General features: G+C 37.8%; 1 protein-coding gene across 1 annotated transcript in view; it reads left to right on the forward strand.

Moving 5' to 3' along the window:
- Positions 1–2,933: 2,933 nt before the first annotated feature.
- Positions 2,934–12,249, forward strand: part of LOC126820447 (carbohydrate sulfotransferase 1) — a 47,391-nt gene continuing 38,075 nt past the window's right edge. The window contains exon 1 of the mRNA XM_050548443.2: positions 2,934–3,221. Coding sequence (XP_050404400.1) covers positions 3,195–3,221 — 27 coding nt within the window. The 5' untranslated portion in view covers positions 2,934–3,194. The remainder of the gene's footprint in view (positions 3,222–12,249) is intronic.

The following is a 12,249-nucleotide window of genomic DNA, read 5'->3' on the forward strand; positions in this document are numbered from 1 at the left end:
AAAAAATATTTCCTATTTAGTGTAAATGGGTCTTAAAATGACTAAAATGCAGCATTCTCTCCGAAGCAGTAACGTCTTATGTAAACAATGCACGCGCCATTCAGCCAATGATTGACGCCGCGTGCTGTGACAGCACGTGTTAAGGCAGTCATCTTTGACAGAGATATATCACTAGACTCGTAATTCTCTGTGAAACAGATTGCATCTTTCAGTGTATTATTTATGGATGGTTAAATGGTCATAGCTTATTAAGTACAACATGACCGTTTATTTAGTGACTATAAATGTTTGAAACTAATTTAAGGCTTAGTGTATATATAAATATTGGGGTGTAATTGTCGAGATATTTGGAGATATTTATTTATGGCGTGTCACCCTACCACTGTACTTACCTTTGAAAATGTATGGGCCCCCTTGATTTAGTTACACTTCATTACATCGAGTATATATAACTCCAGAAAAAACAATACAATGTTACTTGACAATCGGGACTATCTTGTTAAAACGTAAAGCACTCATAATCGGTACGGAAACGAATACGAAAACGAAAACGTCATCGATTCGTGTGTACTTGTGACGTCAATCCGTAATTAGTGTTCGGCCAGTGAAAAACGTTACACGTATGGAGCTGGATTTACGTAGGTATGCAAACGAATATGTGTCTTGTCTCATATATTGAATTTTCCACCATTTTTCGAGGCTTTGTCTACACTGTAACAAAAATTTCCGTGAAAAAACGTAAAAAATTCCGGAAACAAAAATTACCAGGAAAATTTTATCCGTATTTGTTTTTCCTGTAATTTACAGAAATTCCTTCAATTAACATAAATTCCATTTTCAAATACAGTAAAAAAAAATTCTGGTAAATTTTGTTTCCTGACCATGAAGGTGATAAAAATTTCATTGAATTAACCAGGTATGCAGACTCTGCCATAGAGACAAACCGACTTACACTGGCCAACCGGTTGTACTATCCGGATTTTAGCGTGCTTGATTACCAGATATTACAACCTTAACACCCGCAGCATTAAAACATACTTTTACATATTTATGAAAATACTTACAATCTGATTACCGTATGATGAATAACAATACACTTTATAGATCTTATAAATAATGGAAATTAGATATACATGTCAATTAATATACCAAACGTTACAAAATATGATTCTTCATATTATGGTTAATAAATTGAAATGAATACTATAACATGATGATTATTAGGAATGATTATACATGTATACTATTACTTATCGTTGCACCGTTTATCCCGTAAAACAACAGAATTAAGTCCATTACAGAACGGAATAAAACATTTTATCCCTAAATTTCACGGAACTTCCTTCTGATTCCACCGTTTATTCCGTAAAATAACAGAATTAAGTCCGTTATAGAAGGGAATAAAACATTTTATCCCTAAATTTCCTGTTTAATACTGAATATTCCACAGAAATACATAAAACACGTAATTTGAAGAAATAATTCAGACAATTAACACAATTTCTCCAAAAAATCCATCGATTAACAGAAAAAAGGTGTTAAATTACGGAATTCGGCCACATAAAAAATGGATATTTTTTACAGTGTATATTGTTCATTTTTTAGAGTTCGTAGAATGTGCTCAACAGCAATATTCTGTTTGATTTGTTGTACATCTGCCAATAAATCGATTGAAAAATTTGCCTTGATCGAGAAGTTCATGGAGTGGAAATTAACGCCATCTAGCTATTATCGTACGTCGGATTGCGAAACCGCGTGTAAGAGGATACGTAAACGAAAACGTAAACGAACATATGTTCGTTTTGGTGTTAGTTTTCGTACTGATGCGAAACGTCCCTAATGTCAATATATTCATTTTTCATTATCTAATTTTGCACTGTTATAGGGAGAACGGCCAGTTCTTAATCTGAATCGTACAATGTATCTTTAATTTATTTTATAATTATTACATTTCATAAAGTAATTATAGGAAGTGTTCATTTTTTGTAAAGTCCGTCAGATAGGGTTATTATTTTCAGGTAGATTCCAGACCCCCCACCCCACCCACCCCACCCCCTCGACCCCCGTACTACACACGTAAGCATTGAAGTGAAAATTTGCCAAATGTCAGTTCTAAAATTAAAGAATTTTTGTTCTGACGAAATGTTGAACGCCATTCCCGAAACCGCTATATAGGCCGCTAACCAGTAGCGTTGGGTTCAATCATGGCCGAGAAAGCTGCTTGGGATTTCTGGGCGTGGTTTCGCCATGTCAGAAGTTCACAACAGAGGGCTGGTAGGGGGCAGTGTCAGGTGAGACAAAAAACAGGGGTCCCGTGTACACAATGGTGTGAGCGTAAAATAACCCTCTGTAGTTGGAGTATGCCGTAGCGCCGCTGTCCTGGCAATTTTTCCCACCTTTATGGCACATGCCCGTCTGCATTAGCCCGGTTGCTGTGGAAAAGTAGGCAGAATAATAATTGAATATTGTATACTGTTATTTAGATGGGGCCCGCAGATCCCCCTCCCCCATCCTGGATCCGCCCTAAACGTACATGTAGGCCGTTAAATTCCATTTCATTTCAAACGACATTCCATTTTTTCTCATTGTCGTGTAAGTGGGTGTGGTTAAACGATTGATTGATTGCTAGTAATATGTTATTATGATGATTGACAACTACCTGGTTTGCGGTGCATAAGATAATAATTACAGGTGATTGGTGTGATGAACTGATTTCTCTAGGTTCTACTTATATATTTATTTACCTACACTGAACTAAACAAAATCTATTTAACAGTTAATAAAAGGACCAACCAGACTGGCGTATGTACTCTATGCATTGTGGCTTAATGGGCATTTGCTTATTGATTTATATGAAACAACCCATTTCATTGGTTGAATTAACCGGTATAAGTAATTAACCATTTATAATGGAAAGATTGCAGTATACTCAGATGTCGTTAGTAAATTGTATATATCTTTCTATTTGTGTACATAGGCGGACGCAAGTGACTGTTCAAATATTGTCAATTCTAACGAAACTTTATATAAAGAAGCGCGTATACTGAAAAGTGTATTCTCTTTTACACGACGCATGCCAGTTACTATAAAACAAGCATTGTTGTTGTTTGTCATATTGGTGTTGGATACACGTGGACTAATGAACATAATCTTACCAAACTTTACTGTTATCTGTCGGAAGTATTTAGATTATAATGAGTTATAAGGCATTCGTCAAATATGTAAGTAGGCCTATTTTTGTACACGTGCAGTTATTCTTGTGATTTTATGAATTTATTTTGGAAACACAAATACACATGGAATTGTGAAGTATTTGAATTTCTGTTGAATGTTTAGGCTAAGATTGGGGAGCCACGGTGGATCGGTGAGAAAGGCACCGGCTCATTAACCAGGAGTTTCGAGGTGGGATTCCGGTGTTGGCAGAAAAAGTTCCCCGGAATATTGTCAGTGGTGCAGGGACAGACCCTAATCATTCGGAGAGAACGAAAAAGAACCCTTGAGAGGGGTAAAATTTCCCTCATTGCACTTTGTATGATTCACTCATAATGCCGAGATTGGATACAAATCAGGACCGAATTAAGCCCTAAAGAAATGAAATGAAATGGGGTCTAACGTCCAGTGGTGCAGGGACAGCCCCTATAATAGTCCCTAAGAAGGAATTATATCTTCAAATTGACAGTGTGAAATTAAAAGTGAGGTTTGATAGGTCAAAACTTTCTAATTTGAAAAAAAGGTCCAAAGCCGAAGCAATTATACTAGCTGCTAAAAATCAAATTTTATTTTCCGTGAGACAAAACTGCCATACACGATTCTTTTTTTGTTGACAAAAGAACTTATAAATTTCAATGTCTGTAACAATTTATTGAGATCAATAAAACTCCTATGTTAACATTGCGTTGTAGTGAATCACCGACATCAATAACTGAATTATTCAGAATCACCGATGACACGTGACATGCATACATGCTCCTTGAGGAACGGGTGTAATACTAATAGGTGCACGAGAGAGTGGTTCAAGTTTACTGTTATATTTATATTGGTTGTCAAGGGAAGTTGCGCGCATTGGTGTGTGTGTTGAGGGGGGGGGGGGGTCTGTCGAGCGCATTGGAGATAACGAACAAAATGAAATGGTATGAAATGGGGTTTAACGTTTTATTGTTCTGATCCGACTAGTCTAATGAAGACAGGCATACGCCACGCAATATGCTATCCGGGAAATGTGCCCGGACAGCGGCACTACGACCTACTCTTCTATCGAATTCCAACTGCCAAGGGATCTTTTACACGAACGTCAATGTGTACGTTGCCAGATCCCCCGCCCTGCACCACCGACAAGAGGAAACCACGCCAACACCGGAAGCGAACCCGCGACCTCCAGGCTAGCGAGCCAACGTCTTACCCATTGAGCCACCGTGAATCCAATAACGAACGAATGATCAAAGGAAATAGTAAACGAAGACAGGCATAGGCCATACAGTGTGGTATATGAGGGGAAATTGTGCCCGAACAGCGCTACTCGTATATCGAATTCCAACTGCCAAGGGTTCTTTTACGTGCACGCCAAAGTCCATCCGAACGACTAACTATATACATTGTCCGTTGCCAAAACCTCTGTCCTGCATCACTGAAAAAGGGGGAACGTCGCCGGATAATTCCGATAATAAATAAATAAAAAAATAAATAAGAAATATAATATTTCTTGTGAAAAAAAATCCTTTTGCATGCCAACAAAATAAGGTGCCCGAAATCCCATTACTTTTTTGCCAATCTGCATTTTAGCTTACCACATTTTTCGGGCTTTAAATTGTCTAATCATGTAATGCTGGTGCCACTCTAAGAGTAGCCACTCTGCTTTATGGGCGCCAATTTTTTCGTGCCTCATTTATTTGCTTTATGGGGGGGGGGGGCGGTGGATGGCCGAATGGTTAGCACGTGCGTGCTGTATCATACGGCCTGTCATTGAGTCAACTGGCGTGGTTTCGAATCCCCGGTTGTACATGACAAGGAGTAGGGTCGCCTGTCCAATCTCGTGGGTTTTCTCCGGGACCTCCTATTTCCTCCCACTGCTAAAGACCCCTACGCGCAAGCGAATTATTGTAATAAAATTAAACCATATGTTAGTCCCGAAATGACCCATTTCTCTCTCTCTCTCTCTCTCTCTCTCTCTCTCTCTATTTGCTTTATCAGTTTTTCGGGATGTAAATTTCTGTGATTGAGCTCAGATGCGCTTTGGATTGAATTTAATTTGCAAAACCATATAATTATGGCTATGTTTGAGCACCTTCAGTTTGCTGTATTCACGGACTGAATTAGCACGCCCAACATATCCGCCGATTTGCGAATTCTGCCGGCGGGCATCGCCTGCCGTGATCCCGAGAAATCTAATCGGAAATTTTATAGGCTATTTCATTTGTACCACCTATCCCCCAAAAATGCCAACGCTAGATAAACTCGCTGCTTGGATTCAGTCGGATTACAAACCGGCCCATCAACTTGGTTCACGGCAGAAAAAGCTGGCAACTGTCTTGTTATATATAGGGTATCGGATAGATTTGCGGAATTGAATCATTTTTGGACTGGTATTCGTATTAAAGATTCAACTTTCACAATATAATAATTTGCAGAGGATTCATGTAGCGCAAGAATCACACTCAATTTTTAATTGAAATAAATGTGATGTAATTAATAGCCTAAATAAGCGAATTGCTTTAATTTTCCCAGGGGCGGATCCAGGAATTTTTGCTGGAGGGGGTTTGCCAGGTCCCTGAGACAACGTACCCCCCCCCCCCTCCCGCATGGTCTCTATCGTCATTTTGGCGTATATAAATACATATTGAGCTTTTTAAACAGAGAAATTCAACATGATGTCAATTTTTATTATGAATTAATACAATGACATTGTGATTCAATTTCATGGATGCAAAGCATCAATTGTGATATCACAAAATGTCTATATCATTATCCCGTGCTTTGAGTGCCCATCCTTTCCCACATCTGACGATAAGGGATAAAGCACACGGCCGAAAAACTATTCTAATAAAAAGTTTTGATTTCCCAAAAAAATTATGTAGCTGAGCAAGGGGGGGGGGGGGGGGGGTCGACCTCCCCCCCCCCCTTCTGGATCCGCCCCTGTTTCCATGGGGTGAAGAATCACATAAATTCTCCATTATCTATAATAAATAATGAAGCTTGGTTCTCAGACTGAGGGTAAGCAGACCAAACTTAGTGCCCTTTATAGAGAGGCGGCCCATATTAAAATGGATTTGACGTATATCTGAGCCATGACATCCCATACATTGACACTTGGTTGAGGGATTATGATTGTGACTAAGTCCTGAAAATGTAAACATGGACATAGTTAGTAACAATCAAGAACCAAACGACCTACAAGTAAAGAAAAATACGCATTTTGAATATGGAAATATTAATCCGACTGTGGAATCAAATCCACATTAGTGTAAATCCGCGGAAGCTTGGCTTAAAATGTCAGCATTAAAAACGGGCATATTCTGATCATTGGCCATCGCACTGCATTTGTGTGTCAATATGGTTGATAGCTTTATTTGGCACAAGATAATAAATCAAATCGTAAATTATTTTTTAGAACTATTTTTTTAGGGGGGGGGGGGGATCTTTTAACATTGCGGCTCTTGGTTGCAATCAGGGCCCTGTTTCTCGAAATTTTAACTAAAGATAAAATCCAATTTTAGTAGATACTTTTATTTTGATTGGCTAAGCACTAAAACCAATCTAATATTATCCAATCAAATTACTAAAATTTGGATTTTATCTCAGTTAAAAGTTCGTGAAACAGGCCCCTGGTCAGCAGCCCGCTTACTCCGTGCCTGGTGGAAATAGCTAAAAAAATCTCCCAATATATGAGCTTCCGTCGTTTTCTCCAGAAATTTGTGCCCAAATGTGCCAAAATCAGACACTTTTTGTTTAATCCAGGACATGTTGTTCTAATAATTAACAAGTACATTACCACTCACCTGCTGCCAGCGGCGGTCTGAGCCTCGATCCGCCAGACTTGAAAAACATAATTTGACATATTTTTTCTTTTCAAAATAACTAAAATAATGATATAGACATGTGTGATAAAACAATTAATGCTTTACATCAATGAAATTGAATCACAATATGATCCTATTAATTTATAATACCCCCCACTCCCCATCCCGTGATTGGAAATCTCACCTGATTCGATTCCAGTGTTGTCAACCATTCCCGGTTTCTTTCGTTTTTGTAAACACGGCCTACCCTGCTTATACCCGCCCCGAACGTCTCCGATGAAGCCTTTCATATAAACCCCTCTTACATAATATTCTTGTGAGTGAGTTATAAACTCGGTAATATTGTGACGTCATCTGATATAATATAAATATCTACATGTAGTTACCGGTATACAAATAAAATGAAATGGGTTTAATTTCCTACTGTTATGCTCCGAACTGGGCTAATGAAGGCGAGCATACGCCATATAGTGTGCTATGAGGGAAATTTTGTCCGGACAGCGGCACTACGGCCTACTCTTATGTCGAATTCCAACTGCCAAGGGGTCTTTTACGTGCACACCAGTGTGTACACGGGACCTCGGTTTTTCATATCAACCGAAGGACTAGACAGCTGTCCTTGTCAGACCCTCCGTCCTGCAGCACTGACAAGGGGGAAACCACGCCGGAAAATCTGATCTAGTTATACAGTTTTCATTGTTCGAAGTTGTCCCATGGTTACTCCAGAGTTGTAAGAGTTGTCGAATTGATGGACCCCCCCCCCCCCCTCTCTGCTGCCACATATGATAATATAGTAATTATTCACGTCATTTTATTACATATGAACTATTTAATGTGTTAGGAAATTTTCATAAATCTATACAATCTGTTGTATATAGGATTTTGATTTAATGATTTATAATAACTGTATATATAGGCAATTGATTAATATGAATAATGAATATAACATGTAATAAGTGATTCAATTTATCCCATTACTTAATGACTTCAATATGTTACAGAGGAATATTTTTTATTATACGCCCACATTTCCATATGGACGTATTATGCCGTCGCCGCTGTCCGTCCGTCCACAATTTGTTTGTGGACACTAACAGGTCTCAATTTTTATCTGATTTTGACGAAGCTTGAAATATACGTCTATCTCCCAAAGATCTGGATTCCTTTCGATATTGGCATGTATCGGACCATAACTTCGTGGATTATGGCCGTGATTGTACGAAAAATCACGTTTTTAGCTTGTGGACTCTCTAGAGGCCACAATTTTGATCCGATTTTGATGAAAGTTGAAATACATGTTTATAACCCAAAGATTTCGGTTCCTGTCGATATTCGCGGATATCGGATCGTAACTTCCCGAATTATTGCCCCTGATTGTACGAAAAATCACGTTTTTAGCTTGTGGTCCCGCCAGATGATTTTTATCCTATTTAAAACCCGTTTGAATATCTCACCGTTACACCCTAATGATGGTTTAGTTCGAATTTCGTGAAAATGGGACCAAAACTACCGGACAAAATGGCCGCCCTCCGTACGCAAATAGTGTAAACATGGTATATCAGAGTTGTAGACCCCGCTAGAGGCCACAATTTTGATCCGATTTTGATGACATTGGAAATATATGTTTATAACTCAAAGATCTTGGTTTCTTTAGATATTCGCGCATATCGGATCGTAACTTCCTTAAGTATGGCCCTTGATTGTACGAAAAATCACGTTTTTAGCGTGTGGTCACAATATTTTTATCTGATTTTAAAAACTGTTTAAATATATCATCATTCCACCATAATGAAGGTTGAATTCGAATTTCGGGAAAATCGAAACTGAATTGCCCGACAAAATGGCCACTCTGTGTACGTAAATTGTATAAAAGTATGTAATACGAAGGTTGTGGACCCTCTAGATGTAACAATTTTTATCCAATTTTGATGAAACTTAAAATATATCTTTATGTCAAAGACCTCAACCTCTTTCGATATTTGCGCATTTCAGGCCATAACTTTCTGGATTATGGCCCCTGATTGTACGAAAAAAACCCAACCCGCTCTGGCAACAGCTGGTAAGTCCATGATATGGTAACCCACTGTTTATGCCAAATGTGAGGTGTATCATTGACAGGGTATTAATTTTTCGAGAAAAAAATGCTTGCACACAGTTTTTTTTAAATATTTCTATGGTGATTTTAGTCACACACCCCCAACACACGAGGCTGTTAATGTCCATCTCTTTTTCTGTAAACTTTATACCACTGTTTACTTTAGACTGAACAACCTGCTCTAAATGACGTCAGGCTGGTTCCTACGTCACTGCGCTATTTATATGCAAGTCAGAAAAGTAGTGACGTAGGAGCGAGTCTGACGTATTAGAGCAGGTTATCCAGTCTACTGTTTACTCTTTTTGCTTTATTGTGTATTTTTCTATTTCCTTTTCTATTTACCTGAAATATATTAAAACTACATGTAATAAAGATCAAGAAATATTTCCATTATTATACACAAATAGCATGTACTAAATAGTACAAATTATTTATTTCTAACCAAATCAATTTCATCCACACTAAAACAAAATCCCTTGTATGTGTAAGTTCAAACATAATTATTACATATTGTAGCATTAACCTGTTAGGTTCCGGGATGGGAGATTATTATAGTCATCACTTGTAATTGGGAATTATTCTGATGTCTCATGGACGGGGGGAGGGAGGGACTGGTTAGTACGTGCGCGCTGTATCATAAGGCCTGTCATTGAGTTAACTGGCGTGGTTTGGAATCCCCGTTTCTACGTGACAAGGAGTAGGGCCGCCTGTCCAACCTCGTGGGTTTTCTCCGGGTCCTCCCAGTGCTAAAGACACCTACGCGGAAGAAAATTATTGAAATAAAATTAAGCCATGTTAGTCCCGAAATGACCTAGTTTGTGTCGAGTGGACGTTAAACCCATCTCTCTCTCTCTCTCTCATGGACAATATATCATGCGCTATGTAAGCTGTAGGATTTCGATGACTATGTACTATGTAGATACATAAAAGAAAAAGGTGATTAAAGTCGTAATATTCTGCACTAAACAGGCTAATGGAAATTTCCATGGATTCTGAAGGGTCGGAAAGTGGTGTTGAATGAATATAATGGCCCTCTAAATTTCCTGCTCGTCTCACTGTAAATGAATATTTTCTAAGCTCGAGTATCTCTTAGCAGTAGCATAAAATTTTATTTCAGAATAAATTGGCTTATGTAAACAGAAACGGTTTCACTACTGATAACTTCCATTTGTAAATACATGTATCAATATTTACATTTGCACTTGGTTTTTGGTTTCTGAAATTTATGAAGATTATCGGCACATGACGTCTTTACTTTAATTTCACAATCTGAATAGGACAACGTCACCACTTGAGTTAATTTTTCTTTATCTTGCAGTTGTTGGTTACTTTTAAACTATAATAAAATACGTTAATATAGGATATGCTGTGTGTTACATCTTCCCATGGATTTCGTCTGCTGTCACTTGTTAAACATGCATTATGCAAGAGCTAAATCTGCCTATTGCAGGTATTTCTTTAGGTCTGAAATCTTATCGAAATTATAAATTAGACATTAATTAACTTATCCAGACCATAATCAACTCTCGATGTCAAGGCTAGCCTTCGATATCGACTGGATTAGAATCCTATATGCTGCTAACGCTCATTGATAATTAAATCAAAACAATGGATAATCGCGACTATGCTTTTTAACGTACTAACTTTAGTAATGATGAACGAGGCTAGGCGGAAATTTCCAAAGCAGATATCTCGGTTCATAGTGGATCAATTTGACTGAAATTTTCAACAAATTACCTTTACATTATCTAGTTTTTAACTATTATAGCGAGAACTGTCAGCTATTTATCTAATCTCCCATAATGTATCTTTAAACAGTGTGCTATGGGGGAAATTTTGCTCGGACAGTCGCACTACGACCTACTCTTATATCGAATCCACGTTCTTGTTAGGCAACTGACAAGGGGAGACCACGCCGGAAAATCTAGATGAACTTTCTCAGCCAACACCGGGAGCAAACCCGCGACCTATAGACTAGCGAGCCAGCGTCCAACCCACTTAGCCACCGTGGCTCCCACATGGCCCTAAACTGTGTTGTAAAATAATAAGTAATGAAATGGAGTTTAACGTCCTACTGTTCTGCTCCTATACTGGGCTAATGAGGACGGTTTAAAATAATATGATCTACCTTATTTTCATGGCAGCTCCCACCACAGGAATCTGACCTTCTATCCGTATATATATGCATACACCATGTCGTACCAATAAAAAACAACAGGAATGCAATGCCTGTTGAAAACTCGATCTTACCTGCTCTCGCTTCGGCTCGTTTTTTTTTCAACAATTCGTAATGTCAGGCAACCAAACTTCTGTCAGTTCACTCAAATATGTTTTTTCTTCAATTTAGTCGTTTTGATGTGCATAAATACTCCCACAAAACGATATCATCGCCACTTGTTTCCAATATTTACATCGTTTTCGTCCATTTTCATTTTGTCACGACGGCCATGCGCTGACGTCACACAAATAGACGCATTCGACAGACCTCGTTTTTTTTGTTGCTGGGTTTAAGGGATTCTACCGATATTCGCCGAATATGTATAGACGTTTCACAGACTCATGAGACGACCCTCCTCCTTATTATGTGTTAACCATTCGGCCATTTTAGTAGCTTTTCATGTAAGCAATTTTAAAATGGGAGCTAAAGAATAAAATTTGCCTAATTTTTTTAGTACCGTAGCTTTTCATGTAAGCAATTTTAAAATGGGAGCTATAGGATAAAATTTGCCTAATTTTTGTAATTTAAACAATGTTTTTTGGTTTTTTTAAAATCAACTTCATAGGGCTTTGGCAGAGTAAAACAAGCTGTGACAGGTCTTGTAATTGAAAAAAATATTTATAAATACAATATTATGTGATATCAATATAATTTTTAGTTCATCTAATATAACATTTCGTAATATAGAAACAATTAAAACTAATGTAAAAATTCCAATTCTGCATAGGCTAAGTAGGCCTACTATTTAAGAAAAAAACAAAACAATTATAATAAATAAATCGTCCATTCAATTTTGAAGGGCCTCAACAGAACCATTTGTAGTTTGTTGGATTTACCAAACAGCATTTTAAAAGAAAAAAAACCTTTATATATAGGCCTATATAAAACAAAATCCTGCACATATTCGAGTATTGACGCTTCAT

Source organism: Patella vulgata, chromosome 5 (assembly GCF_932274485.2).
Source record: "Patella vulgata chromosome 5, xgPatVulg1.2, whole genome shotgun sequence".
NCBI lineage: Eukaryota > Metazoa > Mollusca > Gastropoda > Patellidae > Patella > Patella vulgata.